General features: G+C 38.9%; 2 protein-coding genes across 8 annotated transcripts in view; one reads left to right on the forward strand and one right to left on the reverse strand.

The window, feature by feature from the left end:
• Nucleotides 1-120: 120 nt before the first annotated feature.
• Nucleotides 121-11,147, reverse strand: suz12b (SUZ12 polycomb repressive complex 2 subunit b). Of its 2 annotated transcripts, none has more exons than XM_085163354.1 (17): nucleotides 10,833-11,147; nucleotides 10,447-10,591; nucleotides 9,597-9,643; nucleotides 9,435-9,499; nucleotides 9,235-9,303; nucleotides 8,990-9,039; nucleotides 8,398-8,483; nucleotides 8,080-8,311; nucleotides 7,739-7,844; nucleotides 7,533-7,638; nucleotides 7,236-7,413; nucleotides 5,344-5,429; nucleotides 4,777-4,920; nucleotides 4,248-4,405; nucleotides 3,394-3,592; nucleotides 2,713-2,792; nucleotides 121-1,953 (listed from the first exon to the last, which is right to left on the reverse strand). In XM_085163354.1, exons 1-17 carry the CDS (start codon nucleotides 10,845-10,847, stop codon nucleotides 1,647-1,649), a joined length of 2,073 nt encoding a protein of 690 aa, XP_085019480.1. In that variant the 5' UTR covers nucleotides 10,848-11,147; the 3' UTR covers nucleotides 121-1,646. The 2 variants fall into 2 exon arrangements, with proteins under 2 accessions (XP_085019480.1, XP_085019479.1); XM_085163353.1 differs by having other exon boundaries at nucleotides 5,344-5,432; nucleotides 10,833-11,146.
• Nucleotides 11,148-14,544: 3,397 nt separating this feature from the next.
• utp6 (UTP6 small subunit processome component) overlaps nucleotides 14,545-19,625 on the forward strand; it is a 75,514-nt gene continuing 70,433 nt past the window's right edge. For all 6 annotated transcript variants that reach the window (XR_014874559.1, XR_014874562.1, XR_014874558.1 and 3 more), the window contains exons 1-9: nucleotides 14,545-14,861; nucleotides 17,435-17,519; nucleotides 17,612-17,653; nucleotides 17,762-17,854; nucleotides 18,165-18,212; nucleotides 18,306-18,369; nucleotides 18,535-18,653; nucleotides 18,779-18,856; nucleotides 18,951-19,032. Coding sequence is in view for 1 of the 6 variants with exons in the window: in XM_085162871.1 (XP_085018997.1) it covers nucleotides 14,770-14,861; nucleotides 17,435-17,519; nucleotides 17,612-17,653; nucleotides 17,762-17,854; nucleotides 18,165-18,212; nucleotides 18,306-18,369; nucleotides 18,535-18,653; nucleotides 18,779-18,856; nucleotides 18,951-19,032 (703 nt within the window). In the remaining 5 variants the exon portion in view is untranslated. The remainder of the gene's footprint in view (nucleotides 14,862-17,434; nucleotides 17,520-17,611; nucleotides 17,654-17,761; nucleotides 17,855-18,164; nucleotides 18,213-18,305; nucleotides 18,370-18,534; nucleotides 18,654-18,778; nucleotides 18,857-18,950; nucleotides 19,033-19,625) is intronic.

The following is a 19,625-nucleotide window of genomic DNA, read 5'->3' on the forward strand; positions in this document are numbered from 1 at the left end:
GTGCGCAGGTTTCACTAAAATCCGTACAATATTCGAGCAGGAGTAGTGATTCTTGTGAATTGTGGAAGGGTAGTCAGTCAGTCCTGCAGCCAGTACATCTAAAAATAGTACAGGAATGGATAAGGACAAATGTGTTTTATTTCTTTAAATATAAAAATCCCCTTATCCAGAGTGTATATGCCACAATTTTCCACAGGGTGTTTTGACAACGTTTTTGTTTTCCACATGGACACAGAAAGCCTCCACGGATAACGGAGGGCAGAAGGAGGAATATACTGTTAATCTGGTTGTCCACAAGGGAATTCTGATGAAACTGAATGGTGATGTTCACCAATTTATGTGCACACTACTAAACACAACTACTGCTTCTTTTTTTTTTTCTCAAAAGAAGTGTTATGAAAAAAAAATTATACATACTTTAAATTTGTTTTTTTTTACAGAACTAAGAGAATGATGAAAATATTCCCCTTTGGCATCAACTGAAACTAAAAGAACACAACTTAGTTGGACCTGAAAAATCCTCCAAACAACACCATATTGCTTTGAAATGACAACTGCAACCTGTTCTTTACTAGATGCGAAACGGGGCACAGCTAAACATTTGATGTGATTACACTCTACACATTTCTGTCAGCTACTTGTAACCCACGTTTAAAAATATAAAATTCAAATAATGTTGTCTCCAATGTTCTCAGAGCTTGAAGTAGGGGAAAGGGAAAAACAAAAAAACTGCAGGTGCCTACAACAGAAAACAGCCGACATTCATTTCTCTGATGCTTTGCACGGCACACGGTGTGATGTGCTGCTGGTTCTCCACAAACAAAATACTCAGAAAACTTGACTTCCTTGGCTTTCCTTGCACCATCAACAATGTCAAACATATGATGAAATGTAATTTCGGTTTTGTTTTTTAGCCTGGACTGAAATCTTACTTTATTCTGTAGTCCAGAATCCATGCTTACAGTACAACACTGACAACCTTGTCAGGAAACGCCACAATCCTTTAACTGTATCGCCCTTCATTTGAAATGTCATCCATAGCAGCGAATCCAGCCCTCCACAGATGATCATGAAAAAGCTGCATTCAAGTGCTGACGCAGCATGATCACATTTTTCCCCCTTTCCAAATGACAATTTCAAGGTAAGCCTTCTAAATACAAACACCAAGTGCTAAAATAACCATCTAAAAAGGATACATTTTTAATCAAGGTTATTGTGTACGTGTACAAATAAACAGTGACAATGTTACCAGTACAGTTTTAACTGTAGCCGTCTATCATACCGAAGGCAGTCGTGCCACAGTAAAAGACACTCCATTCGTTTACTCTCAGTGACACAAGGATAATTCAATGGCTCCTACAAAATGCATATTAAGTAGGTTCAACTTGCATCATTCAGTCCACAAATTCCTGGTTTGTGTAGAAGTGGGCAATTCACTTTTATATTGTTCATATTTGGTTCAGTTCAAGTTCCGAAAACTTGTTTACCTTGTATACTGATCTGTGTCCAGTCAGTTCATCTGCTGCTCAGTTCTCCCACCTATCTAAGCACCAAAATGTCGGTAAAGTCCATTTAAGGGAGCAGGGGAGGGGGGGAAAAAATACAGAAAAATACAACAATCATAGTTCCCTCCAGCCAGCTTTACATCAGTCTGTTAGAGCGCTTTTTGTCCTCTTGCCCTGCTGTCCCCCACTTGGGGTGATGGCATTTCCATTACAGACTCCTGCTGGATTCTGATCCTGCTGGTCCACTTCAACTTCCGGCAGCTCTTCTTGTATCTGCCGCAGTCGGGCCATCGCACGATCGATGGTGGATGTGCTTACCAGGTTGAAGTCGTGCATGCTGACTAGGTGCAAGAGGAAGTTGCGGCAGAGGTTGCGGCGGATGATGTGAGCGCCGCGGTCCTCCACGAAAAGCATGATGGCCTGATTCATCTGGTTGTCTGCAATGAAGCTGAAGGAGGGAATAATCAAATTATAGGAATCTAGCATTTCTAGTCAGAGGCTGTAAAACACCATCAAGCTACTCTGAAGTCACTCATTAATTTACAGACTACCATTAGAAGCTTTGAGCTCAGCAGCTCCAGCACTTATGTTTTGGAACCAAATGTTATGAGTGCGTGTGGTAGCTACATGTCAACCAAAGGCTGCCCTGACCTAGAGGATACCCTGCATTACTGATTTTACTCTGGGACCACTTTACAACATAATGTACAAAGAACCTTATGCGCCTTAAAAACAAAAAACAGACTGGAAACTGACAATCAAATTCAAGGCTTTTTGACACACTCATAATGGAGACATGTTTCTCACAGACATCTATGATCTGACTCTTTTACAAATAAATGTGTCACCACCTGCTGGCTACTGAAAGAATGCAGGTTTTAGAGGCTCCACACTGTGATCACAATATGTAAAAACTACAATATAACTGCTGGATGGTTTATTAAATTGAGCATATTCTTGAGGATTTTTTTTCTGATTTGTTTGGAATCGTCTGTGATGACATCCTGTTTAATCCCATTTATTATTTGCAAACAGTTTCCCAGAGCAAAAAATTAAGAAATAAAATAAAGTAAATAAATAAAGTCCAATATGTTTTCCCCTCACCCAGTTGAGAAAAAAAAAAACCTGACACAGTTGAATATAAACTAGCTACACCGTTATAAGCATCCTGCAAAATCTCTGCTTCAAACTGATATATTCAGCATACCCATGCTTCATGACATGCAGGTTCCACAGCTTCATCACCTCCTTCTCTCCTTCATTAACGTCCGTGAACTCATCCAGTTGCTATAGTAATTAAAGAAAATAAATAAATGATACTCAATTAAGATACACTCCAATATGAACAACTTGCCATATAAGCCAAATGTAACAGTAAAACAGTGTGTAATGTGTGTCGAGTTTTACATCTTTACAATTGTGCATAAGCAGTAATGAAAACTCATCAGGGGTTAATCTCACAGGTTTTCTGTCACTCCTGTCAGAAGTGTAACTAACAGACTTTGTTCTACAGGGTTCAGTGAGATCAATAATGAAGTGACACATGTTGTGTATCAGTTGAAGAACAAGCTGAAGAGGTGTTCAGTGTTGGCAGCAGTTTTTCTGCCCTGACCACCTCCAAGTTATTTATGGGTGACCGTCCCGACCCAAATGATTTCTCACTCTGTTGCTATGGTAACTCTGAAATCTTTGTTTTGCCATTTCTCAGGGTTTTTTTTTTTTTAATGTTTCCCTCTCATCCCAATTGTGGGGGTCTGGGAAATTCAAGGACACAATCGCAACTTTTCCTTGGATTTATTTCATTGGTGAATCGTTTCTCCTTTACTGAAGTTGATGACAATCAGCCTTTTACTGGGTAAAAATGACTTTATGAGCACTGGTTTCTCACCGTGGCAGTTTTCTCCCTGAGCCACTCTGGATCCCTTTCATCCTCGCTGTCTACATCCATTTCCTGAGGCCGCAGGGGCATGCAGCTATCACTGTGGAAATAAAGGCGGTTATGTCCACTGACGTAGGTCCTCTGCTGCTCCAACTCTCCGTCCTCAGACTCCAGGAACTCTGAAAGACTTGGTTTGGTCCTCTTGGGCCTAGCAAGAGAAGAAGAAAATTCATTTTGTATTTAACACTGTGTGGGCTGACATTTCAGAAGTATATAATTTTACTGTCTTACATATGAAATAATATTTTCAAAGCATCCCCAGTTTGAGGTGGAATTGAGGTAACCTTTAATAAAATGTACGCAACCTTGCATCCTCACCAAAATAACTATTTGCTCAATTGTTAAAACTAGGATATAAATTTATAGGGGTTTTTTTTTTTTTATACACTTGTCCAGATTTTTGCCGTAATTTGCGTATGAATTTTTACGTGTTTAAGGTTTGTGACTTTTAAAGTTTATGATAAATATGAAGATACTCCCCTCAAAGGAATCAAGTAAAAAACTCTTCACGCTATTGTCCGTGTATGCTTTCATCAGACAATTACATCTCGGCTTTCCAGACTATTATCAACCAAACTCATTTCTACCTGATACATTAGTATAAGAACATATCAGAGCTAATCCGTTTAGAGTTGCCTTCCTGCCAAGCTCCTCAGACTTTTGCTCCAAGTCTGTTTAAACCATGGTTAGTGTGCATGATCAGGTCATTAACGTTAATTCAGCTCATTACCTCTTCATTAACAGACAAATGAAGGGGAAAATGAGTCCGTTCTGTTAACTCTGAATGAAGGTCGTGCGTCTACCTGGAAACCAGTACGTGAGTCACAGCGGTCCTCTTGACTGGGCCGTTGCGGCTAAAAGCAAAACCTGGCTGGCTGTGAATGTCCTGAGGGTTGCCAACGTATGAGCCGTCATAGCACTCGTTGATGGAAACGTCTATCCTTGCTCCTTTAGGGTGAGGCTGCAGATTAAGAAACAAATAAAAGAACTATATCAACCATTCAACTGTTAAAATAATCATTCAATGGTTAATATTTAATATGGAGCAAATGATGTGATTAGATAACAGATTAAATATTTGAGGAAAAATCAGGAATAATGACAACTAGAATAATCCCATTCTCCTTGCACTCTTTAACTGACAAGATGAAAATACATAACACAAGTGTATAGTTTATACAAGTGTTTTAAGATACAGCTTGCAGATCACACACACACACACACACACACACACACACTCTCTTTGAACTTTAAGACTGTGTGAGATCCCATGGTGTCTTGTGAAAACTCATGACTTGCCCAGCCACACACACGCACACACTTATCTCTTACCACGTAGTTGAAGATAAAGCGGGAGTGGGAGAGTTTGAGGTGTTTGAGCAGGCTGTAGAGTTTGCTGCAGTTCAGGGTACACCAGGGACAGTGAAGATCATCTCTCGCCTCCGTCTGCTGCCGTGTATTATTGTTGTACAGAAACTGAGGAAGAACAAACCATCGATTTACTACAAGATAAACCAGAGATGGTGAACCTACAGCAGATGTAAAGCAGGGTCATAAAAATCAGAGTTACTGTCACTCTTGACACGCTAAGGGCAAGCACCCAACAGCTAAAAATTGTCGCTACATTAAGTTTTGAAAAGGTGACTAATTACTAGTGGTGCAACGGATCACGGTTGATCTGTAATCCGAATTGTGAGATTTTTATCCGTTGCACCACTAATGATTACCAAAAAAAAAAAAAAAAAGGGGGGGGGGGGGTGATCAAAACATGACAGTAATTCTAAAACAGCTCCAAAAAACAGACCACAAAGACACTGCACATTTTTATCAACCTAAACAAATGGTTCTTATAATAAGTGTGCCAGGCTCAAATGTATTCCTTACTGTTGTGTGGTGTACCTGATAAAATATACGTAGCTTCTGTCGCGGCTCACATGGGACCTGCTCTTTCTTCGTCTGAATGTCTGTGCTGACTGACTCTTTCACTGCTGACAGGAACAGATGGAGAAGTTCATTCTTGGAGAGTCACCAAATAACAAATTATGTGGACTTCTTTTGTAAACACACTGAAGGGCTTCTTTGAAAAGGAGAAATTGCATTTCCCCCCTCCCCGCCCAGTAACAAAAGATACACAATCTAAGTGCAAATACACCTGTTGATAAAGCCCATTTCAGACATGGAATATGTAACATTGTTGTAGCTTCACCTACATGTTTATGTAATGACCTGATGACATTAAAAACACACGGTCACTGAAGAATTTCACCTTTGTTACAACACAGAGCACAAAAAGAGTTTCCTTCCCACCACAAGAGTAGAAGCACACCTAATGAGCAAATAAAGGAGGATGAGTGCTTACATTTCTGAAATGGAGAGCATAAGTGACAGGATTTAAAACTTGATGTGCAGATGAAAGGTTAAGCCACAGAGAAACAATCACAAGTGCTTAAGGTGAAAGAGATGAGAGAGATACTAACCCACCCCCTCACTAGGCAGGTCAAGTGTTCCTTTAACTACATCGTTAGTTATATTTAGTTGCATATAAGAACCCATATTGAATACTGACATTCATTCGCAAAACAAAGACTTTAGACACTCCTACTCTGTGCGCAGAAGTCCGAGAGATCTTCCAAGAAAGGTGTTGCCATGTTCCAGAAAAAAATAGTAATAAAAAATAAATAAATTATTGCTCAATAGTCAGCGATTTCATACCTGTTGATCTCTAATCTGGAACATAACCTGTCCTGGAGCGGGTTATATACGCAGCATAAGTTACCATGGCGAGCTACTCCTGTAAGAAGTAATCCACCTTTGTAGTACTGAAAACCCAAGGTTAACCCTCAAGTTGCTGAGATAAGCCAAAATCCAGCTTCACAGCAGAGACCTCTGGTCCCCTGTTCCAAAACCAACCTAAACGCAAACAGATCATTTATGACATGGTTACACTATCTTAGCATTAAATAAATTGAGCCATTAGGGGCTCTGACTAATGCTAGGGGACACTTTGGCTGAGGAGCACCACTGCAAAATGGTAACATTAGTAAGTATATCAGTTAGCACTGGAGTCAATGTAAATAATGTTACATCCAAACAGATGGCTAGCACTCACCATATCAAAACAACCCGAGCTTTTAGAGATAATTAATTGGACCAACTCATAACTGTGTGTGCGTGCACACATGCGAGTCCACACACACTTACTAATGATGAGACGTCAGGCAGTGACTCATAACTGCTTTTTGCTCATTTGGAAGCATTATGCCAAATACTGATACATATAAAATACTCCCCCAAAAAATTAATAAATTATTAAGTAGCGACATTGTGACTTTTACAGAAGGATTCACGGGCTTGTTCCAACATGATGGTGACGTGCAGAGGTGCCCGCACATTTATGGGATGAAAAGCATGTCTGAAAGGGACTCAACAGCTATTTACACAGCGCCTTTTGCCAGATTCAATTACAAATAGATCAACCCACACCAATATCATAGTGGGCGAATAATCCAAAAGCATGACCCACTCGGGTTTGTCAGAGAATCTGTTCAGGAAATCTCTTTATTTGGCGTTTTGCCTGAACCCTTTTGCAGTGCTTTTAATTAATCAGAAGATCTGGCCTTCTCTTGTCATCTGTGGACATTTTCTGGTCCTCCTCTTGAATGTAATATAAGATAAAATGTAATCCAGGGATTTTGAAAAACCAATAGCATCACACTGATAGAATTTTTCCACGTTATTGCATTGCTCTAAATTTCTAAGTTCAAGCTACCGTGAATTGTTTTTGTACTTACTCATGAGGGCAGTTCGGTGGTTGCTGGTTCTGGTCTCCATAGGGCTGGAGCTATCCGAGTTGCGCGTAGAGAGGGGTTTAGCCACAGGAGCAGTGGACTTTCCACTGCCATCACCTGTCCAACGCAGCGTGAACTGCAATGTGGGTCCCTGAGAAAATGTCTCAAATGGTGGCAGTCTCTGTGGGACAGTCATGGTCAGTGAAGCAGTGAGGTGGACAGGAAGGAAATTAGCATTCAAGTTCAATATGACAAACACAATTACACCTTCATTTCAGAGACCTAATCCAGCCAGCCTACCTTCCCATCAAGAATGGTTTCCCATGTGGCTCGCTTCTTGCTCACAGGGCTGTCGTCCATCCCTTGCATTGACACCTCATACTCCCCATCCAGCAGCTGCAGTCTCCTGTGGACAAAGCAGTGCATGTTTTGAGGAGTACAGGCAAAAGTGACTGGAAGAGGGACAAATTTAGAACTTAAAAAGGAAAGAAAGTACAAATCCTTACCTATTCTTATCAAAGACGGTCATCTGTGCAACATAGGTCTCTGTGGTCTCGCCTTCATCCCTATGGGATGAACTTCGCTTCTTTCTAGTAGGAGTATCTGTTACATCTTCATGTTTAAAAATAAACAAATAAATAAACAAATAACAACTGAGACCAAGAATGTAATATCTAGCCAGCAACTATTTCAGTTACAGCTGGTATCATTTTCAGATGAGATGCTCACAGAAAGAATATTCAATCCCTTATGCTACTCTCCCAACAAACTGCACTGTTAAATTATTCATCTAAATGGTGCACAGTCAAAAACAGAGCATAAAAAGGTTTTACTGTGGGCTTCCTACCAATGTTTTCATTGGCCTCTCCATTCACTAGACCACTGGCATCCCTTCTCCCTGTGCGCGATACCCTGAACAGAAGCGAGTAGGACTTCACCATGTGGCTGTTGCTGGGCTCAAATTCATTGCTGGGAACCAGTAAGGAAGGGTAGGAGCCGGGCTTGGTTTGGTTACTGTCGGGATTCAAAGGCACCTGCTTTTTACCTGTAGGCACTTGCTTTATCGGGCAGCTGACATCCTGAAATACAAAAACCAACCACAAGTGAGCAACGGCAGACGCATTGACATGTTACCAAAAGTGACAGACCCAGTGTTTTACTTTACCTTGCGTTTTTTGTGGCAGACTTTGACAAGTAGCACCTCTAAGGACACAGAATTTTGTTCATTTTCTGAATTCTGAGATGGCTTTTCTAGAGGGAAACAAGAAGAGTTTGTGTCAATCACAAACAACTGTATATTCTCCTTCTTTCTTATATACATAAGAAGCATCTCTTAACATCTAAGGAGCTTGGAAAGAAAAGTGTCTGGACTTCTTTAAGTTGCTTGAAGACGTTTCACCTCTCATCCGAGAAGCTTCTTCGGTTCTAGGGTCAAATGGTTGACCTTGGACTGAGAACCTTCACAGACATATCTCTTAACATCGATTAATGTTATCCTACATGCAACTGTAAGACTGCATAGCAGTATGTTGGTACAAAAAAAAAAAAAAAAAAAGAAGGTTCTTGTGCCTTGCTTCTGAGTGACTACTTTTGTCATTTCTATCAATGTGGTTGTTTAACATGTGTCAAAGCAAAATCAAATTTCAAACAGCTGAATATTGTAGAAATTTCTGACACACCTAAGCATTTCTGAGTCATTTCTTTCATAGGGAAATACACAAAACACAGGTACTTGGTGAAGATTAACATGTGCTTACCATCCTTATGGAAGAACCCAGTGAATGTTAACTGTAGATGTGAGGACAAGCTAAAATAAAAAAAATGCACAGGTGAAACTAGGTCATATCAAGTGCTACAACTGTTATTATGAAGAGTAAAAAAAGAAAAACAAAGCCCTTCAAGGTACATATAACTGTATCAACAACGCCACCGTGTCAGAAAAATTAGGTTTGTTCAATACAAAATACAGAAAACAGATGCAACACTTGTAAAGCTGTGTTACCTTGGAGAATCCTGCTCCCCCTTCATCTTCACCACTGTCTGCAACATATCATCCACTTTGAATGTTTTCCTGGAAAGAAGTCAGAGAAGGTTTGTTCACAAACATCGTCAGGAACAAATCATCTTTAACCAACTATGACAGTGCATCGTTATGACAAAAAAAAAAAAAAAAAAGGATTCCTGTTTCTCCAGACTCCATACCTTCTGGCATTTGTTCGACCATTTCTGTGAGACATGAAGGTGAGTGTCCTGTGCAAAAATATGGGCTAAGAAAAAAAAAAAGGGTGGGCAGATATTAGTCATTTTCCATCAGCAGTATAAAGCAGTTAAATTAAGATATAAATGTGTAGAGTATTCACTTACTGCAATCAAATTCCTTGTGCGTAGAAATCTGTATATCTGAGTTGGTTCTAGAAATACAACAAGTCTTGTTTTAGACAGTATCACACCCCTCTCACATCATCATCATCATCTAAAGAAAGCTACTTTTGGCTGCTCCCTCATTTTATTCACAAGCGGCCACCACAGCAGGGAGCTCCACGTGCTTGATTTGGTAGAGTGGTACGCCAGATTCCCTTCTTGTATGTCTACCAAGGGAATTGGGGATCTTCTGCTTGTTAAGCAAAGTGTAAACCAATACAACTAGGGAAACACTGACAGCAAGTTTGTAGAAAGAGAACAATATTAAAAGCCTGAATAAGATCTTGGGAGGGGAGAAAAAAAAATCCTTAAAAGAACTGTTCTAGGTTTTATTAAGGCCAGGTGATCTGCAATACCACATGTGGCCCCTTTGTCAATCAGCTCATTATTTTTGACTTGATCTGAAAAACCCATCGATATTACTGTAGTGCATTTCTCACATGCCAACACTTCTTCTGGTATGTGGTGACTAATTTGGCATGACATCCCCCCCTTCCCCCCTCCAAAAAAGAAAGAAAGAAAAAAGTATTGGGCGTGTGTTTTAGCCTGATTTCAGTCTGATAATTGTTACCTTACTACAGTAGTCATTACATTAAGTTAAAAACAATATTAAGGACTCCATTCGGAATTAAACCAAATGCCAGCCAGTCAAAAAAGCAACTAAAAAAAACCCCACAATAAATCACAGTAAAAATGATCAGAGTAGCGAAACAATCACGGAAAGCACAGTAAAGTCTCTCATGAACCCAAACCGTAAACTTGTATTATAATGTAACAAGTAGTGAAGTCTCACTTTCAAAGGCCTGTAGGAACAGCTCATGGTCGGCCTGAATCTGCTCCATCTTCGGCTTTTTTACAGAGTTCATCATTGCTGATGAGGCAGGGTAGACGGCGCCGTTAGCTTTGCAACTGGCCCCGCTCATAATATGACCTGAGTTCTGCGGAGTGAAACAACGCCACACGTTAGAAGTGAAAAGATTAGGGCATAGGTGCGGGAAACACAACAAGTTAGCTTAGCAAAACACTAGCATTAGCACGCGAGCTAACGGCTAGAAGCACAGCGCTAACACGCTAGCCTGCCTTTTACCGCACTATTTATTCGGTTAATCAAACCGCCGTTAACAAAGCTTCCAAAATTTGTAACGTGGCAAATATGGGGTATATAAAAAAGTAACGTACCCTGGCTGATGGCATTAATTTGCTGGCCTCGCTGCCTCTAGCACAAGCCTGGCAGACTCAACAGCAGAAACCTGTGAAGAGGAGGCGACAAGACGCTGGCTAGTTAGCTAGCAGTGCTAGCATAGTTTACTTCAAATCAAACCTCCGGACACTCGAAGCTGATCTGCATTCATCCGTCCGAAACACTACCAGTAGTTCTGGGTATATTTGACCCGAGTATTGATATTCTATCTGTTACTTGTTCTCAATGCGGTATCCCTTCAATTTGTACTGAACAACAGAGCACTGGTCAGTTGTCAGCCAATAGGAGATGAGCGGTGCCAATGCAGAACTTTGATTGGCTACTCAGCTTCGGTGACGTCAGACAACGCGCTCTCGCTTTCTACGATTTTGCGGGAAATCGAGTCCATCTGCATTCATCATATCCAGACGAGCACACAGCAGCCAGAGCTCTGTCATTCACAAAATGTACTCAAGAATTCACAATATAAACCCTACGAACCCAAATATATTCAGTCTGACTATTTATTCAATGAAAAATCAATAGTAAATCAAAGATCGGAATTAATATTTATATTTTCTGTTTTATTGCATTGACCGCATTGTTGTTGAGAGGTACTTCACATTTGTACGAATATTTTCAGCAGAACATAACGATACAGGTGCTGTAGGTTAAATTGTGCTGTAAAAGTAGAAAAGTGTGGATAAAATCTATGTTAGTTAAAAATGTGGACGCTAAGAACATTAAACAAATAACCTAAAAACCTAACATTTACTTTTTAGTTTTTAATAATCTTGACATTATTCAAACAGATTGTACTCTGCCAGCATGTTACAATAACTGTAATATTTACATACGTGGTATAAATGCTACGATTACTGCAATTTTTAAAAGATCATATTCTAATTCATGGAAGACGTTAGAAAAAAATATTACTTTATATCACGGGCGTTTCTAGGTTTTTTGTTGTTGTTTTTATTAATGGGGTGGCACAGGGAGGAATAAGAACACAAAGGAGACTAATGTGTGAACCCTTGTGTCCTGTTATAGATTTATTACATGAAAAGTGCTGCTGTCCTCCTTCTTTTTCTTCTCTTTCTTTCAGATACTCCCTCTGTCTAAATCTCACCTTTTCCATCTCACCTGTCACGCCAAACTTCTGCAAGTCTTCCTTCACTACATCCACAAACCTCTTCTGAGGTCTTTCGCTTTTGCTCCTGCCTGGCAGCTCATTATTCAACATCTTCTGTCCAGTATATCCACTACCTCTTCTCTGCACATGTCCAAACTACGTCAGCTTTGTCGCTCTAATTTTGTATCCAAAGCGTTCAACCAGGGGCGGATCTAGAGAAATTTTCTTGGGGTGGCATGAGGGTAGCATGGAAATCAAATAGGGTGGCAAAATCAAAGCCTTTTTTGAAAAACACACATGCAAGTGTTACATATGGGTAAAATGATTCAAATGCAGTAAGTATACACGTTTCATACAAATATAGTCTATCACTTAATTATTTTCTGTTGCACACATAATTAAAAATTTCAGTGACATAAAACATGTGAATTTACATTTTTATGTACTTTTGATTTACATTTGTATTTAACCTTCAAATTGTTTTAAATAATTTTTCCCCTTGCGTTGCTTGGTATCATTCTTTTTAGCTCAACCTCATGTATCTGAATTTACAGTTATTTTTTCATTAACATACTATATTAACACAACTGATCTGAAATCAAACACAAAACATAACATCCTAGAAGTTGTTTTGTTTTGTTTTTTTGGGGGGGGGGGTTAACTGTAAAAACCACAGACACGTTTAGCAAATTATTTTCATAACTTCAAATACAAATATAAATTGTAAATTTTGAAAACTTATGCTCAAATTTTGTAAATTATAACGTTATATACAACTATTTATCTAAAAATGTAGCCATTGCATCTGGCGTTTTTTGTTTGTTTGTACAACCATTTAAAAATACTACTATAACTAAAATGAGAGAACAATCAGTTGTCACAGTTAGATGCCCGACAAATTATTTGTGCCAGTAAAAAAAATTGTTTGTCTGACACAAGACAGAGGAGAACACCGCAGGGATAAACTCTGCAGGCCTGACAACAGGAGATGTATCACTCCTCTGGTTTTCCACCTGGAGACGGTGTTTACATTGAAATCTACCTTTGTGGCCTTCATTTGTACCCACTGACACACAAAACAAAACAATGACTACACAAGACACTAACTACACAACACAACATAACACACAAACTATAAACTCCATGCTAAACGTCATAAATCTCTCGCATCTCAAAACTCTCTCTCTCTCACTCGTTGGCTTTTTTTTCTCTTTTGCACTGTAATTAGAAAATGCTTTTTTGTTTTACCGTTTATTCCACGCTAAAGGTGACGATAGTATTCCAAAAAAATATATTCAGTTTTAGAATTTATATTCCATGTTAACTGTAGTTAGGCTCAAAGTCGTTAACACTATCTTATTTTAATAAACAATGCTGTCATATGCAAAACTAGGGTGGCACATGCCACCCCTTGCCACCCCTCTAGATCTGCCCCCTGGTTTAACCTGAGTTTTTCTTTTAATATATTCGTTTCTAATCGTGTCCATCCCGATCACTCCCAATCAAATTCTGAACATCTTCAGCTCTTCCACCTGTCTTTTCATAAAATGGTGCTCCACAAGATTTTTAATATATTTTTTTTGTTGGATAAACCTTCTGCAACAAAAAGAAAGTATGTAGACTTTTCATTAAGTAAAATGTATAAATTATCCTACACAAGTAGTGTAGAGTAGTAAATAGTGCATTCTTTAACTATATTTAAAGTACCTAAAGTAAGCAGTTTTTAGAATTATATACAATACTATGTACATATGTACTATGTACATTGGATCATGATTACTGATGCATTGATGTGCGTAAATATATACACATCAATGCCCCAGCTATTGATTATTTTATTATATATATTGGAGGGTAGCTTGATATATTGCATTATTATGATGCAGTTAATGTGAGGGGGCTTGTGCCAGCTCATTTCCCCCCTCGTTCATATAGTACTACATTGTGGAGAGAACTTGAAAATTATATATTGTGCAAAACAACATACGAAGTCAAAATTGAAGGGAAGGACATTATCAGTTATTTTGAAACCAAAGAAAAAAAATTATGTACCATTGTCAATCTTTATATCTTACTAGGGAAATTCCACATACATAAATGTAAATTTTAAAACTCAACCCCAATATTTAATTTGTTTTTTTTACTTGAAATTGAATATTACTTAAACTCTCTTAAATTAACTTCAAATAAAAGAGGTTCATCATTGATTGAAATTCATTCAGAAATTTTCAACAAATGAGCTGTCACAGATATAATTTTCAAGTACAAAGCTATTATGAAGGCTGTCACATCCCTCTTTTTTCCCTTTATTTATTTATTTACCCTTCTTATTTTCATTGTAATACTTATTGTTACTCTTATTTGCCCTGTATGTCTACTGTACAAACTGAGCTGGAATGACTGACTGTTCACGTTACAATTTCAAATAAAGTTCTGAAAAAAAAAAGCTTTCCCTACTCATGTTCCCCTGGTGTATATCAAAATTAATCTGAGGTGAGAAAACATACACCAAACCGTTTTCGAATATAAAAGGACAGGTAAACTTTCGTTTCATCTTTAATACGTTGTGAAACAGCGAGTTTGGGAGTTTAAAACTCTGAGTTAACAAAGGTTTCCTCCAGCTCAGATTTCCTGTCGGACCTATTTGCAGACGGAACCGGAAGCTCCGCTAGTCACAACTTCCACACATGTGTAATTGGGGATAGAGTTGGCCTCTCGTGGTGTTCTGTGTACAGTTGTTATAACATTATTAAGTTTTACCAAACAGCAGCTGAACACGAGCGTTTAACGGCTGCTTCGACGAGATGGCGGAGATCGTTCAGCAGCGGATCGAGGACAGAATCCCTGAGCTGGAGCAGCTGGAGAGAGTGGGACTGTTCACCAAGAAAGAAGTCAAGTAAGGCAGCACCGAGCCTTTACACGCTGTGTCTTCCAGGAAAATGGCAAAAGAGGTGATGGGTGAGCCCATCGCGTACTCTCAGAGAGGGCCTCGAACCTGTAAAATATTTAGTTATTTACATTACAGGGCCGAGAAACTGTGAGAGATGAAGCTGAGAAAGTCTATTGATCATCTTCTTGTTCTCCAAAAAAAAAAAAAAACCAAAAACAAAAAAAAACGTTTTTTACTACTGATTAAATTTTGGATGATTTAGAAAAAAATATTCCCCAAAATAAAGAACAAATATAGTTAAGTGCTTTTATTAATCTGGGCAGCTGAACTTTTTGACATCTATAGTTAGCAGAAATACATGGAAGATATTTGTGTCCTGAAGATTTAAGGAGGAAATATTGAAGATCCCTTCTGCAGATAGTTGCACATTTACATCCTTAATTAAAATCGGTGTTAGGGTTGTGAATCTCAAAGTAACTGGTGATGATCAATACATTATAGGAATATGGATACATCACCATATTTGTGTAACATTAGAATAGAAATCAGCACTTGTCAGTAGAATTCCTTCTGTTTTAGACACCCCAACAAGTCATCACTTTCCAACACTTGACCTCTTCTTCAGAAGTCTCTTGGACACAGCTCTATTTGCTTTACTGGGTGTATTTATTACAGAAGCTGTAGTTGTCAGGCAAGAAGTTCGATACAGGAATGGCATAGAGAATGAAAGATCTGGTGCAGACTACGCATTGTGCTTCTGTAGTACTCCCAGGGTGATTTGAAGCCAGGCAAAGGAAAGAAAATTAACTCAGGAAGTCCAGTGTCACAGAATATGCTACCTTGATACCACTTTTCTACTCTAGTTAGGCATCAAAGCACTTTCTAGTATAACTTTGTTCGTTTGAGTGCTTTTTTTCTGCCATGCATGTATGGCACACTGTCTTGCCCAAGGATACATGCAGACTGAAGGAGCCAGGACTTCAACCACGGATCTTCTGACTGCTGGACAACCAGCTCTACCTCCTGAGCCACAGCTGTTGTGGGGGTTAAACTTTTATCTACTAGGAGTTATTCCCTTTACTAATAATGAGGCTAATGTTTAAATAATCTCTTTAAGTGTAAAACTAGGCTCCAGATTGCTTTAAATACAGTTTTTCTACTGTTGGATCTTTATGATGTCAGAGAGAGCAAATACCCAGCCCTGTACCCTCTTTCACCTGCTGTTCAATCGTCCTGTTTGCAATGAGCAGAAAGCTGACCTAATGGAAAGGTCTGCTTTAAATTCAGTTGATCAGTCCTATAATTTGATTTCCTGTGTGGTTTGCTGTCATCCACTTATAGTGTTACCTTCTCACCTTTAAATTCTATCATCATTTAGTTGATAAGCTGCACCAAAAGGAGTATGAAGTAGCGTCTCCGGCAAAAGATTCAGAGCACCTGTGTATCAAACACTTATATGATATTGTCTTATAGATATTTCTGTCTACTGATAATACTCAGCCATATAGGCCCACTGAAGTTCAAACTGAGCATCTGAATATGGAACAAAGGTGATATAAATGACGTAGCATGGTAGCTGGTCTAAGCATTTCAGAAACTGGTAATTTACCTTGATTTTCTTATGCAGCTATCTGTAGAGATTGTAGTGACAGTTCTCTGGGTGAAAATGCTCAAATAACCACTTGTTTCAACCAAGGTATGCAGAAGACTATCTCTGAACAGACAATATGTTGAATCTCAAAGTAGCAGAAAACCACACCAGGTGTCACTGTCAGCTAAGAACACTAAACTGAGGCTACAATCTGCTCAAGCTCGCCATAATTGAACAATAGAAATTCAAAGAAGTGTTTGCGGGTCTGTTGACCCAGTTTGATGTAACACCATGAAAGCACTAATCCGTCCTGACCTGTATTAACGTTTCGAGATGGCGGTGGTGTAATGGTGAAACTGAGGCTACAATTCACACGGGGTCATTTTCTTGGCACACTTTAGCCCCAACTGAGCATCGTTTAAATGCTACAGCCTGATGACCATGTACGTTCCTTTGGGACCACAGTGTACCCATTGTTTTGGCTGCTTCCAGAAGAATAATATATACTGTCTCAAAGTTCAGATCATTCCAAACCAGTTTCCTGAACATGACAGTGAGTTTACTGTATTCAAATGCCCTCCACAGTCACCAAATGTACGGGTCATGGATGTTCTCTGACAAACTGCAGCAACTATGTGATGCTATCATGTCAGTACGGGCTAAAATCTCTGAGGACTGTCTCCAGCATCTTGTTAAATCTATGCCCCAAAGACGTAAAGCAGTTCTGAGGATAAAAGGGGTCCAGTGTTAGCAAGGTGCACCTAAAAATTGCCCGTGAGTGCAAATTCAGTGTACAAAAAATGCATTTTATGCTGTATTTCCTAAAATTGACTTCAAAATGTCCCATTCTTCTTTTGTGCTTTCTTTTCTCCTAATACAAAAACTGTTGGTCAGTATTAAAATTTCCATGTGAAAATATTCCCGTGTGCGTTTATGCAAGTCCTTCTCACTGATTCAACATTATTCTTCTGTTTTATTTTTCATTTAGATCAATAATCAAGAGAGTAACAGCCCTGGAGTACAAGCTTCACAGGCTGATCGTAAATAAGGAGGACTTCATTGCATACATTCAGGTAGGGGGCTGTGATGATACATTATGTTTCTTTCTTTCAATAAATGAGTAAAGATCATGAATCATGTTCAGAGACTCTCCTTTTGTTTATAGTATGAAATCAACGTTTTAGAGCTGATCAAGAAGAGAAGAGCAGTAAGTATCCTACATACCGAATCTGGTATTTTAAGCTCATGTGATTAAAAACTATATTTGTCAGGAAACCACACCTGAGAGTGACTCTACTATCCTTTTCATTTTCAGCACATACACTACCAGTTCAAGCGAGAGGAGATTGAGTACCCCATCATTCACAGAATAAATAGCATCTTTAAAAGAGCAACAAATAAGTGGAAGGTAGTGTAAATAGGGCATTTGTAATCTGTAATTATTATTCTGTATGGTTGTAATAATTAATTTATAACATCAGATTAAATTCAGCCATGTGTATCCACTATTTGTAACATTTTTAGACATTTTTTTCCTCTAAATTTGTATGATATTTTCTAATGTGTAACTGAGCCATTGCTGGAAAGTAATATGATGCTTTTTGCTAACAAACATGGGAAAAAAAGTTAAAATTGTAGATTTTTACATTGGGTTTAAATTTACAAAAGGAATGAAAGCCGAAAGGAGTGAAGAGTCACACGTCTTCTTTCCCCCGCAGGATGATGTGCAGCTATGGCTCTCACACATTGCTTTCTGTAAGAAATGGGTATGTAAAGATCTCATCACTTGCCTTCAAGTCCGATAAGTCTGCTCTACACCGTGTCTTCTCATTCTTATAATGATCCCTTTCACTCATCAGGCCACCAAGAGCCAAATCAGCAAGGTGTTCTCAGCCATGCTTGCCATCCATCCTGACAAACCAGGTACAGAAGAAAGGGGGCATTACAAACACACTGCAATTTGCCGATGTTTAGTGGCTGGAAATGTGCGTTAAAGTAAATTAAACCAAGGCAGGAAATCTGTGATTGCAATCTTGGAGATGACCAAGACGAATGCTGTTAATAAACACTGTTTCCGCCCCGCTTTAGCTCTGTGGATCATGGCTGCCAAGAGCGAGCTGGAGGATAGAAATTCTTCTGAGAGCGCCAGACACCTGTTTCTGAGGGCGCTGCGATTCCACCCAAATGATAAGAAAGTCTACCAGGAGGTAAAAGATGCCAAATATCTTCTTTTTATTATTGTTATTTAAGGTAACGCAGACTTAAAACTTTAAGCAACAGTTTATTCATTTAAAACATGCTCGTCTAAAATTCTCCAACCACTCTGTGTTAGTATTTCCGTATGGAGCTGCTGCATTGTGAGAAACTGAGGAAGCAGAAGATTCAGCTGGAGCAGGCTCAGATGGACCTGGTGAGCGTGAAACAAAGCAAACACAAAACAGTAGGAAGTAAGCGCGCGCATATGCTGCTCGTTGTATTTAAAACCCACTGTTCACACCTTCCAGGGTGAATATGAATTTTCTCCAGAGATCCTGAGTGGTAAACTGGCTGAGGTTGTATACAAAGATGCTACAGGGAAAATCAAAGGTAAGCTTGTCAATGGTTATTCACAGGCCTGTGCAAATATGAGGAAATATAAAATAACTTAAGTGTTTATGCTGCAAATACATTTGAATATTAAGAGCAGCATGATGCCGTCGCACTCTCTCGTGTAGACTCTCCTGTCAAAACATTATCCACATCACAGAGAACCTCTCTTTCTTGGTAACGCACATAGGGTCTTAACTGCTCCTGAACACCCAGATGTTAGAAAATTCCAGGTGTAACAGAAGAGAGAATATTAAAAAAACAAACTCTTAATGCTAAAGTGCAGTTGAGTTGTGTGTTAAGAAAACAGCTCAGCTTTTATAAATGGCCGTAAAACTAAGCACACCTGTGTACACTATATAGGGATTGTGCTTGCATGATCTTTAGGCCTGTTTAGTAAATCTGGGATTTAAAAATAACACATTTATTATTTAAATAAAATGCACATAATTTGTAGAGCCGTAGATTTAAACTCTTTCTGCATCTTCTTTTCATTTGCCAAAAAGAGATTAAAAACTGTTATTTATTTAGTTTTTATTTCAGTTCAAGACCACCTATATTGTCATTAAAGTGAATTCCTTTAGCAGTGGGAT

Source organism: Neolamprologus multifasciatus, chromosome 6, assembly GCF_963576455.1.
Source record: "Neolamprologus multifasciatus chromosome 6, fNeoMul1.2, whole genome shotgun sequence".
NCBI classification, from domain to species: domain Eukaryota; kingdom Metazoa; phylum Chordata; class Actinopteri; order Cichliformes; family Cichlidae; genus Neolamprologus; species Neolamprologus multifasciatus.